This window comes from Cydia amplana, chromosome 13 (assembly GCF_948474715.1).
Source record: "Cydia amplana chromosome 13, ilCydAmpl1.1, whole genome shotgun sequence".
Lineage (NCBI taxonomy): Eukaryota > Metazoa > Arthropoda > Insecta > Lepidoptera > Tortricidae > Cydia > Cydia amplana.
Genome location: NC_086081.1, coordinates 8,713,347 through 8,731,791, shown reverse-complemented (window position 1 = coordinate 8,731,791; position 18,445 = coordinate 8,713,347). Strand labels below are relative to the sequence as shown.

The window sequence follows — 18,445 nt, the reverse complement described above, 5'->3', positions numbered from 1 at the left end:
AGTAAAAAGACACGTCAAGATTGTTTACCATCTTTCTAATGCTATTAATAATAGGTAGTGATCATGCCTATGAAGCCGACGGTTCCGGGTTCGAATCCCGGTAAGGGCATTTATTTGTGTGATGACACAGATATTTGTTCGTGAGTCATGGTTGTTTTCTATGTATTTATATATTCGATATTAAACTTTCGTGAGACATAGTCTAAATTTAGTCGCCAATAGCGACTAAAAATTCAAGTGAGTGAAACCGTTGTCGTCTAAACAGTTTATTTATATATTATATATATCGTTGTCTGAGTACCCACAACACAAGTCTTCTTGAGCTTACCGTGGGGCTTAGTCGATTTGTGTAAAAATGTCCTATAATATTTATTTTACTCATTTTTTTTAAGGTAGTTTTAGTGTCTTTGTATTTTTTTAAATTGTATTATTTTTATTATATATTTTACTCATAAAATAGCATAATAAATTAATAATATTCTAATTTACCAACACTTCAGAAGTTCCGACTTAGCTTATCTGCCATATATATTTTACTTTCAAGCTTAATATTATAATTATTTTATCTGATGTGTAATAAAATCAAAGTCAGTTCTTGCTAGTGCAATATAGCCCTATCACATTCTCACATCAGTCTGTATAATACATAGGTATATAACAAGTATGACCATCATGTATCTTTACTTGGATGTGATGCTAATTTATAACTATTGATGTGGACATTAAATTATTTTACTAGTTCTACGTAGTAAATCTTATTTGTCTATTTTGAACGATATTTACAAACTTAAAATAGACAAGTAGAGATATTATCACTTTTCCAGCTTTATTATTTACCTACTCTGTTTCTTAGTCACGCTATATTAATTGTATTATTATGTTTAATAACAAATCATTCGGATATATTCCTTGTAACTTATTGAAATATTTGACTTATTATAATATAATTAGGCCTATTAAGATAAATTAAATCATCGTAAGGTATATAATATAATTAGTGATAAGTAATGATAATAATATATTGAACTTATTTTTATTTAAGTGTAATTATGTATAATTAATTACCTACTAGTCCTTAATACATATCTTTTGTATTTTGTATATAATCAAAAAAATATCATCCTTGGAATCGACTTTTTATCAATTAAGTTGTATCATAGAGAAAAAATACATAGATTGCTCACTCCATACATCAGTTTTAGTACCAAAAAGACTATTAGCATCTAGCATCGAGTAGCGGAACAAACAGTACTGCTACTTGACAATAGATGTAGCACCGACCGGAAAGTCTTATCTCAACAGCATAAGACTCGATATATCTATATAGACACTGAAATTAATAGTCTAACTGATGCATGGAGTGAGCACTCTTGTCTTATTATATTTCTCTATGGTTGTATCCAAACCAAAATATTGTGTCAAATATGAATACCGTGCTGATTATAAGCAATTTTGCGAAATAATAAGAAAAAGGAGTTAATATTTCCATGCAGTTTTTTTTAAAGGTTGGCAAGCGTAACGGGTCAATATTTTTTTGGCCTATGGCAAACTAAATTAAATATCAATTAATGTCTGCCGTATTCCTGGATTTTTAACCTAGTAGCTTCATCGTACTAAAATTTCCATAATTGAAGGCTATAAAAGCATAATATTATCATAAGTTTTACTCAAGTGCTCAACTGATCAATACGGTCTAATACATTTTAAATTAGTCCTAATTACTGAATTATATTGTACTTATAATTAGGATAGTTTTAAGAACAACTATTGTAAAGTAATTTAAAGAGCTATTTTGCACACATCATTTAGTTCAATTTTATTGTGCTGCAGTGTTCTGAGACATATCTATCTAATACCTTTAAACGAGCAATTCTTGTTTATTTATTTATATATATATATATATATATATATATATTTCGGGGATCTCGGAAACGGCTCTAACGATTTCGATGAAATTTGCTATATGGGGGTTTTAGGGGGCGAAAAATCGATCTAGCTAGGTCTTATCTCTGGGAAAACGCGTATTTCCGAGTCATTATATGTTTTCCGAGCGAAGCTCGGTCACCCAGATATTTTATTTTAATAGGTAAATTAACAATAATAAAATGTTCAAATATGGTGCAATGGAAAATAAACATTTCTTCGGTTATATTATAAACCATAGTAACGAAACTTTTATTTTATTGTCAAATAGTAAAGAAAGTGGATTTGTCATTTAGTAAGATCTTTTGTACAAAGCAATATAGTAAAGTAATAAAGTGTTGTGAGTGTCAACACTGCAGTAACGTTAGACATTTGTGTTTCGCTTTTATCTGTTTTCGGATCCATAATTTTAGTTTCAGGGTTCTTTAGCACGAATTATCTAATGAAACTATGTTAGTATTACTCATACGAGGCAGGCAAAAAGTACGACTTACTATAAAAATTATAATTTGAGGAGCACTTAATTCTTAAATAAGCAATATATCCTCAGGGTAAAATAAATTGGAATTTTTGGTCGAAATGAATTTGTTTAAAATTACATATGGCTCCAGAGCAAAAGGTTCCACTTTATTGGTTGTCTGTAATGGGCTTTTGCATACAAGTGCATTTAGAAATTGGCTTAATTGACAAGCGAAAAAGGTCACAAAAGGATACTTTTGCTGTGCACTGTCTTATTCTACATTACTAAGTAGGTGTATAATATGGCATTATTTAAGTCGTGGCACTATGTAAGTATAAAACTATGCTCGAACTCATTTTACACAGATTTATGAATATGTACTTTGTTTCATAATTATGTTAAGTATAGCTGGTCAACCGGATCTTGTCAGTAGAAAAAGGCGGCAAATTTGAAAAATATAGGCGCGAAAGGAATCCGGCCCATAGAAAATTTAAATTTCGCGCCTTTTTTTACTGACAAGATTTGTTTGACCAAGTATATGTTATGTTTTATTTATTTCCATAGGATACAGTTTAGTAATACCTACATATTTTATTATAGCTCGTTATGTGATAGCAAATAGTATTTAGAATTTTGTAAATTCCTTACATCATGTATCATGATTAGTCTGGAAATAAAAAAATCCAACGTACGTTTTTTTATTTTTTACCGCACCATGGATAATGTGAAGACAGATCTTGAAGGTCTTTCATTAATCATTATATTCCGGGTTTTTTTTTTCAGAATAGAAATTTGATAAGTTTTATAACCTTACAAGTAGTGGTAACTTTTTTCCTCCAAAATTAAATCTGAGTAACTAACGCTTTATATTTGGTTATAATTAAATTCATAATAATAAATAAATAAATAAAATAAAATAAGCCTTTATTGCTGTTTAACACCATAACAATGTAAGTATTAAGTAGGTACCTTTACACAATATTTATTTTAATACTACACTATATATCTATATTTCTTAACTAAGTGAATCGGCAACCGGTTTTCGTCTCTTCCTTTTTACAGCTTGTCTTTCGACATAGGCCTCCTCTAAATCTTTCCATTTTGTTCTGTCCTTTGCAGTTCGTCTCCATGTTGGGCCAGCTATCTTTCTTATGTCGTCTTCCCAACGTTTAAATTGTCCTCCTTCGTTTCTTGTCCCGTCCCATGGGTACCATTCCGTTATTAATTTTGTCCACTTTTCTGTACGTTCCCTTAACATATGCCCTGTCCATCTCCATTTTAATCGTTTGTAAACAGATTGTATGTTTTTGAATTTCGTTTTATTCTTTATAATTTGTAGACTAATCTTATCTCTGCGTTTTACTCCTAGAACACTTCTTTCCATTCCATTTTGACATACTTTTATTTTATTTATTTGTTGTTCGGTCGGTGCCCATGTTTGGCATCCATACGATAAGCATGGGAGGATACACGTATCAAATACTTTTCTTTTCTCTTTGATAGGCATGTCTTTGTCCTTCATTATTTCGCTCAAAGACCAGAATCGTTTCCAGCTATTTGTAATCCTTCTGTTTATTTCTTTTTCCATTGTGTCTTCTGGGGCTATTAGTTGGCCTAGATATATGTATTCATTTACATATTGTATTTGTCCGTCATTTACTTTGATATCTACTCTAGTTGAGTTTGTCATCACCTTTGTTTTGGAGGTGTTCATTGAGAGACCTACCTTGGCGCTTTCATCAGATAGCTGTTGTAACATTTCTTCTAAGTTACTTGGGTCTTCAGAAAACAGGACGATATCGTCTGCGAAACGTAGGTGGTTAAGATTATCGCCGTAGATATCGATTCCATTTCGATCCCATTCTAGGTTTCTAAAGACCATCTCCAATACCGCAGAGAATAATTTCGGTGAGATTGGGTCGCCCTGTCTGACTCCTCTTTCGAGTGGAAATTCTTCCCCTGTTCTTTCCAGCTTAACTTGGGCCGTACTGTTCGAGTAGATGTTTTTGAGTATTCTAATGTATTTGGCCTCTACTCCCTGTATTGTTAACGCTTTCCAGATGCTATCATGATATATGCTATCGAATGCTTTATTAAAATCCACGAATCCTAAGTAGTAGACTTTATTATATTCCCTGTATTTTTGGAGCACTTGTCTTAAGACGTGAATGTGGTCTATCGTGGAGAATTTGCTTCGAAAGCCCGCCTGTTCTTTAGGTTGATTTTCTTCGAGTTTGACCGTGATACGTGATAGTATTATCTTTGAAAATATCTTATAAATGTTTGCCATTAAACTTATTGGCCTATAGTTGCTCATGTCTCCCTTGTCTCCTTTCTTATGTATAAGTGTTATAGTCGATTTCATCCAGTCTTTAGGTATGCTTTCGGTTGTTAGGATGTCGTTGAATATTTCTGTTAGTCTTGGGCCAATCACAGGTAACGTGTGTTTTAGTAACTCATTCGTTATTTGGTCTGAGCCTGGTGCTTTGTCTTGTTTTTGTGTGTTGATTGCTCTTATCGTTTCTTCCTGTAGTATATTTGGTACTGGTTCGGTGTCTGTAAATATCTCCATTTGGATTTCTTCCGGTAGTGTTGTTTGTTTTTGGTAAAGTGTTCTGTAATAGTCTGTGGCAATGTCTAGTATATCTTCTCTTTTGCTTGTACACTTTCCTTGTCTGTTTTTTGCGTTTGGCATCCAGGTTTTCTTTTGATCAAGTCGTTTTAACGCTTTCCTTAGTCCTCCAGTTTTTTCAATGGATGTTTTGATAAGGTTCAGTCGTTTATTCTTTCTATCTTGTCTTATGTGAACGAGTATCTGTTTGCTTATTTCTGATATCTTTTCGCGAGTTTGCTTGTTTTTACCTTCTTGTATGAGTTCTTTCCTCTTTTTAATCAATTGTTTAGTTTCTGAAGATAGTGTGTTTTCTGTGTGTTTGTTTTGCTTTTTTGTATTAGTAGTTCCTGTTTTGAGTATATCCAGTAGATTGTCGTATCGTTCTTGAGTCGTTTTGTAGTTTATAGTCGCGTGTCTGTTTATTGTAGTATTCAAATTTTCAAGAAGTGACTCCTTATTACCAGTTAGCACCAAGGCAGTTTTGTACTTATTTTGAAAATGTTTTCTTTTTTGTTTCTGATTCGTTGCCAGTGATGCTCTTACCATCCTGTGGTCCGTATGGAAGTTAAGTTGTTGTACTGTATGTATGTCTTTGAAAATTTTTCGGTTGTTGGTCAGGATAAAATCAATCTCGTTTTTATATTTACCATTGGGTGATGTCCATGTCCATTTTTTTGACTTCTTTTTCTTGAAGAAACTGTTTAAAATACTAAGTTTATTTTCTAATGCAAAATTGACTAGTCTTTCTCCGTTACTACTTCTTTGGCCATGTCCATGTTTTCCTATTGTTTGTTCTTCCCCTTCATTGCAAACCCCTATTCGACCATTGAAATTCATAATATGCCATAATGACTTTTCGTCGAAACTCAATTTGATTTGGCAATGGTTCGAGATGCACTGCCAAATTATTAAGTTAATACCTACTCCTATTATAAAGTTTGGATGTGACTCCAGGAGCCCGGTTCAGATTTAACATTTTGTTATGTTTTTGATCTTATTATAAGACCTTGACGATCGCATGCATCAATCAGAATCGGACTCCTGCCCATTTGGCTGCGTCGCTTCCTGCGGCGGCTGTGTGATAATGATAACCGACCTGATGTAGGTACGTCCTGCCAGCCTATTATGGATAGCTTTATCCACGTGATAAAATAACTGTCACTGTTTAACACCGTGGGAAAGAAAGTGACGGACACCGTTTTATCACGCTGTCACGTAGACAAGAACGACCATCATATCCGTTCTTATGTAGGTAGGTTTCGTCGTGTTCATTTAAAGTTAAATAGTGTGTCTATGGAGGTATTAATAAAGGAAATTAATAAAATGCTTGAACTCATCATATCGTAATATACTTAGTTTAATTCATGTAAAATATTTAGTCACAGCATAGAAAAACAGGAAAATGTATTTAATATCCACGTTTAGATCACGAAGTCCAGTGAGATGCCAAGCTGAAACAAAAAGTAAAGTGAGTTATAAAGTTTAAAAAAGGCAATATTCAGGAATTGATAACGACAAAAATAATTTCATATTATCGGCTATGTATGGGTCCGCCTACCGTCTTTTATAAATATTAACTCGAAGCACACAAACAAAAGTAAATTCGGGCATATTTTTTTTTTTAAGTTTGTCTTCTACACTTTCTTTTTCAAATTTGGGATTTTTTATGTTATTTCTACTCAGAATCACGAGCTCTTTCTATCCTAATAGGAGAAAAAAAGTGTCCTAAGGTTTTTATTTCCATTCCGTCACCATTTTTCAAAGACTTTGTATGGCGGTCGCGGAATGAAAAGATCGAAAAATGTATGGAAATTTTGGGACACTTTTTCTCCTATTAGGATAGAAAGAGCTCGTGATCCTGAGTAGAAATAACATAAAAAATCCCAAATTTGAAAAAAAGTGTAGGGGACAACTTTAAAAAAACGCCCATTCACAATGTTTGTATCCCTTAAGTCTGCGGTACATATTTAGTTATTAATTTAGACGTGGATGTAGGCAGTGTAGACACGTGCATTTTAAAAATAGATATATTGTTTATAAAAAATTGGCCTCTTGAGTGTCACACTATCACACTGGCAATTCTGGGTTTCATCTCATTAAAATCGGCAATGGAATATAGTGAGTACCTAAATTCAATATTTACGGGCGATTCTAGACAGACTTATAGTTATTCTAGTTGATTAAAATAGTCTTGGGCTTGTGCTATCCTACATTGATTACGTGAGACGGAAACATACCAATTCTTTCTGCTGTTGGAAGCACTTGTAGAGCAGTACAGCACGGTCACAGCCAGCGCTGCCGTCGCTCACGGATTGTTCGTTCACTGCAACAAATTACACCCTCACAGTCGTAACGTTTATTTTCTTTTTATGTACCTATGTGTCTATCTCGTAGATAAAACTCAACTCAAGCATGGTACCTAAATACCTAAGTAAGGTAAACGTCCTAGGGGTCTACATGCTAATGCCCAAAAGATAACATGACTTAAGTTTAAATACTCTAATACACTACCATTATGTCTCAAAATTAAAAACCATCAGAAAGGGCAACAGCATCCCTTTGCCCCTTAGGACTCCCATGAAAGTACCTACGTACAGTAGCCTCAATAGAAGCGAACGAAACAACGCGCCAAAAGTATCTGCCACCCTGCAATACTATTCTTGACTTTTCCAAATTCGCGTTCAAAAGTACTGTTCTACATAATATATCACTATATTTTAGTCATTAGAGAATGATAGATACTTTTGACGCAGAGTTTATTTATTCTAGGTACTTTTGTATTTACTTTAAGTTATGTATTTATGTTTACTGTACTTATTAATGATGTTTTCTGTTTAACTGTGGAAGAACGGCTATGAAACTGCTAATTTTATAGTAAAAAAAGCGTAGAGTTCATTTCTCCATCCAGTCCGCTATAAGCTTTTATCAATACGGTCCGCTAGTCATAGGAAACACGTGTTGTGTCACTCACCAGAGCTGCAAGCCTTGATTGATGCGTTCAGCTCGTCCTTTCTGGCTTCCGAGACGTAAGGCTTAATCTTCTCGAGAGCGGTGCTCTCCGAATACAGGCCCTGGTCATCAATCTGAAAAATAAAAGGTACCTACATCAGATTTCTCCTAAAAAAATTGAACCTATTCTTATGATATAGGACGCCAACGAGCTGACGAATCTCCTGATAGTAAGCAATCACAGTCGCGTGGACACCCGCAACACCAGAGGGGTTTGTGAGTGCGTTGCCAGCCTTTTAAGTGAGGAATAGGATTGGCCCATCTTTGTGTTAACTTATAAATAGGCTCTATGGATGTAAAATTACAGAAATTGTCCAGACCAACTTACCAGGCCACTCTTCTTGAACATGCACGCGATAAAGCACTTGTTGCTGTCGTTGGGGGTCTTCTCCTGATGCCACTGCTTCAGCTGTTCAGTGGTGAAGCCGAGCTCCGAGCCGCATGCTATCGCATTGGCTTTCAGCTTCTCTCTTAGCGTTTCCTTCTGTTCTTCTGTTATAGCCTGAAGTAAAAAATAAGCGTTGGAATTCATGGTGTTTATAAAGTTAAGCACCTTTGTAAAATATTTAAGACACATGTGATTCATGTCTTCAAAAAAAATGTTTTATCTAATACGAACTTATTCTCTAAAATACATTTTCTATGATTAAATAATTATTCTAAAATACTATTTGTCCCATACAAATGTTTAGTTAAACATATGTTTAATGTCGACCGTAAGTACCTACCTAACTCAAATAACATATACTAATATATCTATGACCTAACTTACCGGCGTGCGAGGCTCTTTGGTACTTACGGAAAATAAAAGCTTGCAAAAAAATATAATTTTTATTACTGTTGCTACATGGCATAAAATATTCGGGTCTTTATGATTAAATATTTTTCATTTTTTCAAATGGTCCCAAATAGTCTCACGGGTCGATACTTCTTAAGAATCCGAAGGTAATATATTTTAGAGACTTATAATAATAATATCTGGGTGACCGAGCTTCGCTCGGAAAACATAAAAAAACTCGAAAATGCGCGTTTTCCCAGAGATAAGACCTAGCTAGATCGATTTTTCGCCCCCAAAAACCCCCATATAGCAAATTTCATCGAAATCGTTAGAGCCGTTTCCGAGATCCCCGAAATATATATATATATATATATATAAACAAGAATTGCTCGTTTAAAGGTATTAGATTAGTACTCACCGAACAATTGTTTACAGAAGCAGCCACAATCGCCACAACCAGCACGGAGTAATAGAAGGCCATCTTTTGTACAAAATAGGTAACAAATGCTCCTTTCCCAAATTTGGCACCCGACTCTGAGAGAGATGAACGAATTGTGACTCGACTCTACCGGTCGTCCTTTATATATAACCCCAGCCTTATTTTTTGTAAACAAACACCTGTACGGGGAAAACATTGATGCCAAATCTACGAAGCCATTAGCAACTGGAGCATTATTTCAATTGCTCTCCCAACATGAGCGAGTCGAATTTTCAGTCGACCGATATAAGCTGTTTCTCTGATTACTTAAAGTTATGACGGACAGTAAGGTCACGTTATATTGGTTTATCTAGGAACTCGATTACACCACATTCGCATAAGCAAGTACGACAGGGTACAAACTCCGTAGTCCGTTTTGGCCAGAAAATTAATTCGCGAATAAAAAATTTGACGTAGGTATATGGCGTTCCTATTCATTAGATTGTACAAACATTTTAGTTGGTATTCGCAATCGCACACACTTCTTATTGTATATGGCGCTCTTCCAGATATATAGATATTTTCCAGTTATATGGGTGGAAACCCTATACAGTTAGAAGGCTATTTTAAGACAAAAACCTTCCCTATAGCTTTAATCCACAAGTTTTTAATTTCAGGTTTCCCATTTCTAACACATTCGGGATGAAACAAAATACAAATTCAGCTTTTTTAAGAACATTTGCAATATCATTTTGACAGTTGGTACCCATTCAATCAAATTGAATTGAATTTAGATTGAGACATACAGAATTAGGTCGAAGGTTCTATTGTTTGTGTCTGTAAGTTTAAATTGAATAATTTTTACGGGCCCATACAGTAATTTATTTCCTGACACTCAGACTAATGAGTAAAGCAATTTATTGTAACATTGTATGTTGTCCTTGAATATTAGTATGTACATGAATGATTCTCGTCAATTTCAGTAAATAAGTAGTTATTCCTTTGTACACATTTAGCTTACATAATGAAATTAAACGAAGCGCTACGTTAAGTTTGTGGTTGATTGGGTCTTGTAAATTGTTGCAATTGTATCTACATACAAAAATATTTTCAACTGACTGCCCTAGGAAACTTACACATATAGGTACAGTCAAATAATTTAATTTCCGACCCATTTCGTACCTTGTCACAGTGACAATCAATATGAAAGTAGTATAACTAGAGACCTCATACTATTGTCACTGACAAACTAAAATGGGTACTGTAAAAATATTTTACGTACTATGACGTGAATCTTCAGCAAACGTCTAGAGTTAGACCAAACTAAGTTGGCAGGTATTTTGATAGCCCAACTGTGCAAGTATTATTTTAAACGTCAAACTTCTATTGAATTAATGACGTTTAAATACCTACCTAATACTCATAAAATTCATACAAAAATTAAAAATCTTGGAAACTATAGATTTTTAGCCAGACAAGGGGTCAAGTTTGTTTCAACTTGCATTTTAGCTCCTCAATCACAACCAGGAATACGTCTAGTACCTGTATAGGTTTAGCGTGTACATTAAGTACTAGTCGTATGATAAGAAAGTCTGCTGGTTTTATGAACGGTCGAGAGATTTCGTAAAAAAACAAAAAAATAATCGATCGTAACTGGTTACGTATAAAACGAAAAAGTTTTCCATTTCAACTATGTAGTTACGAAGCTCTGGTTGCGAGCGCGGCCGAAGGGTTAATAACACCTACTGCTGCTACTGCACCTTAATTAAACAAAGTGTAATGCACTGAGATCAAGAAATGAAGATATTTTTTTAATCTGTATACCTGTAGGTAAAGGTGTACCTTTACTACGTAAATGACTATTTACGATTTTGTAGCGCCCGTCACGTAATAACATATTCAGCAGAGATACCCGAGAAAAATGCATTGTTTAATGCCTAAACGGAGCATAATTGCCGGCCATGACGTTGTGCCTTCCTAGGTAATTACTTTATGTGCAAATCTGCATGACGAGCAAGTTTATAGCAATGAATTTTATTCCTTTGTGTCGTATAAAAATAGGTAATCTCATTATATTAATTAGTACCTACATCCAAAATTTTATAGTTTATTGAATATGCTTTTTCTCCTCATTTTGTCTTCATTACTTAAACACGGCCGCATCTTTAAAAAAACCGGCCAAGTGCGAGTCGGACTCGCGCACGGAGGGTTCCGCACCATCAACAAAAAATAGAGCAAAACAAGCAAAAAAACGACCACCCATCCAAGTACTGACCCCGCTCGACGTTGCTTAACTTCGGTCAAAAATCACGTTTGTTGTATGGGAGCCCCACTTAAATCTTTATTTTATTCTGTTTTTAGTATTTGTTGTTATAGCGGCAACAGAAATACATCATCTGTGAAAATTTCTACTGTCTAGCTATTACGGTTCGTGAGATACAGCCTGGGGACAGACGGACGGACGGACGGACAGCGGAGTCTTAGTAATAGGGTCCCGTTTTTACCCTTTGGGTTCGGAACCCTAAAAAACCTCAAACTGCAAAATAGCCGTTCATAACTAAATAAAGGTCGAATATAATATTTATTTTAAAAATAAGCGTATAAGATCCTCGTAACGCAAATATATAAGAAAAGACAGATTAATAGCTTCTTTTTACGTAAATCAAATCTTCCTAAGCATTGCAACGTTTTTTGCTAACGATTTAAATCGATGCCCCACCCTGCAAGTTGTATGAGTTCAATTTGTACTGGTTAATGGTCAATTGCAATTAACGTTCGGCCAACACTAGGAGGTCACATATTCGAAATATGATAAAAGGCACGCAGTCGCTCGCATAGACAAAAAGACCTAAGATCCTTTTTATGATGCGACAATCCATTATATTCTGTGAATGAATATATGTTATGGATTTATTTTAATATTATTATTATTACAGCTTTATTTATTTCAGCGAAAAGTGTACAGTTTGTAATATAGCAGTTTTTTTTTTGTTTTTTTTTTTAATATAATATAATTTTTGTTTATTTTATTATGTTGTTTTATTACTTCATTTCACTGATCCCTGTTGGGTAAAAGCCTCCTCGAGTCCCTTCCATTGTTCTCTGTCTGTAGCTAGTTTCATCCAATTTTTTCCCGTTTTTTCAACTACTTCAACTATGTCGTCTGACCAGCGCTTTTGTGGCCTACCCTTATATCTTTTTCCTGGTGGTCCTGTCCATTCAGTCACAATTTTAGTCCACCTTTTGTCCGTGTATCTTGACACATGGCCAGCCCATTGCCATTTTAGACGCAGTGTCTGTTTTAGGGCGTCCACAAGCTTGGTTTTTTTCCTGATCTCTTCATTTCTGACTTTATGTATTCGTCTTAGCTTCAACATACTCCTTTCCATGGCATGCTGACATGTGGAAATTTTATTTTTTATTGTACTTGTGTATGTCCATGTTTGACAACCATATGTCAGGCAAGGTAGTATGCAAGTGTCCATTATTATCTTTTTTAACTTTGGATGGTAGTCGCCTTTAAGTACTTCTTTTTGAGACCAGTATTTTTTCCATGTGTTGTTTATTCGTCTGTCGACTTCTTCTTCATTATGTTTTTTGTTGAAGGACACCTGTTTGCCTAGATAAATATAATCGTTTACGTATTCCACTTCGTTTCCATCTACTTTTATTATCCGTGCTTTAGAGTTGGTCATCACTTTGGTCTTTTCTATGTTTATGTACAGTCCAACGCGCATGCTCTCATTTGCCAGAGATTGCATCATTTCTTCCAGTTTATTTGATGACTCAGCGAAGATGACAATGTCATCTGCAAATCTGAGATGGCTGAGATATTTGCCCCGTATCCACAGTCCTTGGTTACTCCAGTTCATTTTTTTGAAGATTTCTTCAAGTACAGCTATGAAAAGTTTAGGTGATAAGGGGTCTCCTTGTCTTACTCCCTTTCTTATTGGTATTTCCTCTCCAGTTTTTTCCAGCCTTACTCTGCTGACTTATTTTAATATATTAGTTATAATTGTTATTTTATTCTTATTTTGCAATATACCTTGTTTCATTTGACGATCATTACGAGATACCTAGGTATAATTGTAACCATATTTGTAATTTTTCCGTAGTGATCATTATACCTACTATTATTTGACATTGTGAATAATTTATTTACTGAGATTTGATGATAAAACGATTTGATGGTAAATGTTGATGTACGTAGGAAATAGATGCCTCGACCTCACTGTCCAAGGCCCTAGATCACGCGCTAGGCTTAAGGGTAATTCCATTTCTGACCGCAGCTGCACTACTGGTACTGAACGCGTCGCTGTTACTATCAATTTCTATAGTAAAATGAACAGCAGTGCAGCTGCCGTTGGATATGGACTGTCACATTAAAGGAGCCCACAGATTACCAGTTCGCAGGACGATATCAGCCTGTCAATTGTTCGGAACTGTCACCTTTTGCGTTTAACTGACAGCCTGATATCGTTCGGTGAACAGGTAATCTGTGGGCCCCTTGAGAAGCGCTGGCTGGACGTCGTGAGAGCGGATATGGAAGAGAACAATCTCACACCTGAGGAAAACGGACCCTTGCACTAGACCGGGAAAATGCTAGATTGGAGAAGATTGAGACTTGATAATGATTTTTACAGTGAAATATAAAAATTAGGTAGGCACCTACTCCAAATTTTCTCTTAAACGAGTTAAACGTTTCATGATTGGTGCTTACTATATGAATATTTGCATAGTGCGCATGCATAAGGATAATGAAACACGGAATATTATATTCAAGTTTTTATTGACAGTCGTTCTAAGCGAATACAAAGTTTTTAGGATCATCCTCGTAAATACACTTCGCAGTCCAGAAGGAGGCCTCGCACAAATCCTTATATTTCTTCGCTGTAAACGAAAAGTAAATAATTAAGGCGAGTTCTAAATTTTCTGCGAAATTCGGAGCGGTAAATGTTGATGCCTGTTTATAAATATTTTGACCTATAGGTATCTATAGAGTGCCCCCAAAACATACGTTTATTTTTAGGGTTCCGTAGCCAAATGGCAAAAAACGGAACCCTTATAGATTCGTCATGTCTGTCTGTCTGTCTGTCCGTCTGTCCGTCTGTCTGTCCGTCCGTATGTCACAGCCACTTTTCTCCGAAACTATAAGAACTATACTGTTGAAACTTGGTAAGTAGACGTATTCTGTGAACCGCATTAAGATTTTCACACAGAAATAGAAAAAAACAATAATTTTTTGGGGTTCCCCATACTTCGAACTGAAACTCAAAAATTTTTTTTTCATCAAACCCATACGTGTGGTGTATCTATGGATAGGTCTTCAAAAATGATATTGAAGTTTCTAATATCATTTTTTTCTAAACTGAATAGTTTGCGCGAGAGACACTTCCAAAGTGGTAAAATGTGTGTCCCCCCCCCCTGTAACTTCTAAAATAAGAGAATGATAAAACTAAAAAAAATATACGATGTACATTACCATGTAAACTTCCACCGAAAATTGGTTTGAACGAGATCTAGTAAGTAGTTTTTTTTTAATACGTCATAAATCGCCTAAATACGGAACCCTTCATGGGCGAGTCCGACTCGCACTTGGCCGCTTTTTTAAAACTATGTAGCTTCTGTTCTCAAAATATACCTAATGTTCCTAATTTCTTCAATTAGCTACCTATATCTTATGTTTTCTAAGTTAAATAAGAGTGACAAATCGCTGGAAATAACTAAATTATCCTAAGGGTCAAAATGGTTGGCTATAGCGCAGTGGTTCCTAACCTTTTCAGTCTGATCACCCCTATGACTAACTATTTACCTGATTTTACCCCTCCTCCCAATGGTAATAAAAAATAAAACGTGTACGTTTGTTGTAATATTAGGTTAGCTTTTATTACCCCCGTAAAATACCTGTTTTACCCCCACGAGGGTAATTACCCCCAGGTTAGCAACCACTGCTATAGCGTAACTTGGAACCTTTTTATCTGACTGTATCTTATGTACGGCCATGGCCATGCAGCGGGTTTAAAGGGGCCTGCATACGTTACGAGCATTACATACCTAAGTATAAGAACGTATGTCATAAAAAGACAATCAGGAAAAATATAATGTAATACTTAAATGAAACTAATAAAATTACATTATCCATATTCATGAATTTCACGGTGGATGCATTTAATGGAAATGTGCTTATTCAGTTCGAGTAGCTTTAGAGTTGAACACCTATTAAAATACAATAATAATTTGGTCATAACATTGGATGTATTTATTATAAATGTCGACCTAAGTTCGACCTTGTCCAAGCCCAGACCAAAATTCAAGGCACAACATTTATTACAAATATGATAGGTGCGTTTTTTATCTCCAGGTTAATCTACAGTTAAATAAATAAGTAGGTAGGTATATATCAAAACTAACTTTATAAATAATTATATGCTATGCACTAACAATTTGAGGGTTTAGTCATAAGCGTCATAATCATAACAGCATCGTGGCATGATATCAGAAGTGAATTTTGGAAGTTCACTGGACAATTGGATATGCATAGTGAACTTCGAAACACAAATCAATAACATGAAAATCGAATAACACACTTTACGAAGCATTGTTTTGTATCTAAATAATAATATTATATACCGTCGACAAAACTTGAAACGTGATTTACCTGACAATTTCTCAAAAAATACTTACGCAAATTGTATCATTCGATTGAAAATAATTGTAGCTATTTTACGATATAATATGTGTGGGTATATCTTAAGATAGTGTCAGGCAAACCACATTTTAAGTTTTGTGCCTATTCACCCTAGCCATCCCTATTCACCCCGGTTGATCGTATTTAATACTACAACATGAATCATTAGGTAGAGATACTCACATACGTCCTTACATGCTTCCACCGATTTTTTGGCAGGTTCCTTCAACTCGGCGGGATACATTATATCGATCTGTTTTATGGATGCTTCATAGCTTAGTTTGTTATTTTTAACCTGTAATTAACGTACCTACAATTAGTACCCAAAAAAGTTTGTCTGTATTATATCTATGAGGTTATTTAGTTGTTTAATTTGGATATTCAATAACATGGGATGACATGACGATATTTGGATAACTTTTTATTTTTTATCGCGCTGGCAAAGGACGATGTTTCTCCTATGAATAACTCTGAGTCGTATATATGCGTACCTTCACTACCTTCGTCTAAACACAGGGAGAGATGCAGTTAAGAGTAAGACTATGTAAAGTGTCATTCAATAGAACTTGCTAACTATGTAAACAAAAGTTACTAGTAATTTGACATTCAGTGTCAATTTTAGTATGGCGGTTTGTTTACATAGTTAGCAAGTTCTATTGAATGACACTTTAGTTAACCTACCTACAGTACCTACATATTTCTCATTGAGATAACGCACAATTGCACATATTTCTGTGAAGCGCTATGTGCATGTAGCTTCCGCGCAATTTTCACGCAATATTCAGTCAATTTAAGGTTCGAAATTGCGGTTAACCGCAGTAAGGTTCTAAATAATGAGCAATATTGATTTGCGCTATTTTTGAAACCAATATTTAAGTGATGAATTGAGTTGTTGTATTTTTGTGCATATCCCCAATCGGGTATAACCTTTTTGCCGCCATTGACTTGATATAAAGACGGTACATTTCGTGCCCCACGCGCCACGACTTGATATGTTATACGGGTTGTTTACGTGCAATTTTTTGACATGGCGTTGATGACACTTTAATAAAGTGGCGGTGAAAAGGTTAATTATGAGCCTTACTTACGACATTAGCCATTTGATAAATGCACGCAATATAGCACATGACTCCTTTGTCCTCGATAAACTTTCCTTTTTCTATGTCTCCGATCATATCTGTAAAGGAAATCCATATTATTTTACTGCATTTGAAAAATACAAAAATATTTAGGTACTTGAATGACCGTGTGAAATAAATACTATAAGCATCGCATTCGACTACGACCGTTTGAATAAATCGTAGCTTGTTTTACTTAGTTTTATTGCACAATAAAGTTAAAATTAACATATCACTCAAAAAAATACCTTCTGAGACATTTTCTTTGGCCATACACTTCTTTTTGAACGCTGCTGCAGATTTTTTCATTTGCGCTTTGGTTAACTGTAATTATAGACTTGTATTCTAAATAATTTCTAATAAAAACTTATTAGTGTGTTTAATGGAATCACAAACATAAATTAGACATCGTAAAGGCTTACTAAGGCCCTAATTCTACCCTTATCAACATAGGTAGTGGAAACTCATTTTTTATTAGGGTTCCGTATCAGTATCATCATCACCATCATCATAAAAATATATACGCATATAAGCTGTATATTGTACACAGGAGTGACAATGTTGTTTTAAAAGCTGTGTGTGTGTAAAAGTACCTACTTAATATACCTATTTGAGACCAATTACGCTCAATAGGTACATTAAAAAATAGATATCGTCTAAATACTTGACTGTGAATATTGTTTACTATTTCCTCTTAAAGTTCAAGTTTATTTACCTCTTACAAATGATTATAAAAGCAATTTTAGGAAATGTAGTTGAATAAACTTACAGCATCGCATCCATTAGCTAAAAAAGCAAGTACCATAAGGAACACCCAGGTCTGTCGTTCCATGACTAATCTTCTCTGCCACAAAAGCGCAACAAAACGATTGTCGTTTTCTTCAAACCATATAAAGGAAGTCAATTTCCCTTGATTGCAATACAAACGTCGGGCTTAATGAAATGATGGCATTGGGAAGACGTTAATTGCACTAATTGTTGACACTAAAGTGCAATCAAGAGGGTAGAGTCTGTGTTTATATAGCTCTATTGGCATTTAACAGCAAAATTAATGTCTTATCTTGAACACTCGTTGCGTTTCAGCAAAATACCATGAAAATTACCACATCTGTTTTCCATTACGGTACGTAAATTTCGTGTCAATAAAAAAATAGCATATAGGATATAGGTACATAAAACAAAGCCCGGTTATATTTTTGCGTCTGCTTTATGCTAGATGTAAAATACCGAGTGTTTTTATTAACAGCTTGGCCTTTGATAATACCAAAAATAAAAATATTTATTAAGAATACCCGAGAAATTTGGTTCTCACCAGCCGTTACTATACGAGGGCTGTTTGATAAGTACCCGTTTTCCAAATGTATTAATATCACGGGCCGAAAATATGTATACAATCGTTTTAAGCCATTTTTCAGAGGTGGGAAAATTTAAAAAAAA

The 18,445-nt window shown here is 34.7% G+C and overlaps 2 protein-coding genes across 2 annotated transcripts; both read right to left on the bottom strand.

Moving 5' to 3' along the window:
• Nucleotides 1–6,330: 6,330 nt before the first annotated feature.
• LOC134653479 (uncharacterized) lies at nucleotides 6,331–9,358 on the bottom strand. The gene is made up of 5 exons (XM_063508848.1): nucleotides 9,203–9,358; nucleotides 8,335–8,508; nucleotides 7,969–8,080; nucleotides 7,235–7,320; nucleotides 6,331–6,448 (listed from the first exon to the last, which is right to left on the bottom strand). The coding sequence occupies exons 1-5, from the start codon at nucleotides 9,263–9,265 to the stop codon at nucleotides 6,419–6,421; spliced, it is 465 nt and encodes a 154-aa protein (XP_063364918.1). The 5' UTR covers nucleotides 9,266–9,358; the 3' UTR covers nucleotides 6,331–6,418.
• Nucleotides 9,359–16,011: 6,653 nt separating this feature from the next.
• On the bottom strand, nucleotides 16,012–17,924 carry LOC134653710 (general odorant-binding protein 72-like). The gene is made up of 4 exons (XM_063509102.1): nucleotides 17,778–17,924; nucleotides 17,257–17,332; nucleotides 16,979–17,067; nucleotides 16,012–16,185 (listed from the first exon to the last, which is right to left on the bottom strand). The coding sequence occupies exons 1-4, from the start codon at nucleotides 17,838–17,840 to the stop codon at nucleotides 16,012–16,014; spliced, it is 402 nt and encodes a 133-aa protein (XP_063365172.1). The 5' UTR covers nucleotides 17,841–17,924.
• Nucleotides 17,925–18,445: the final 521 nt, after the last annotated feature.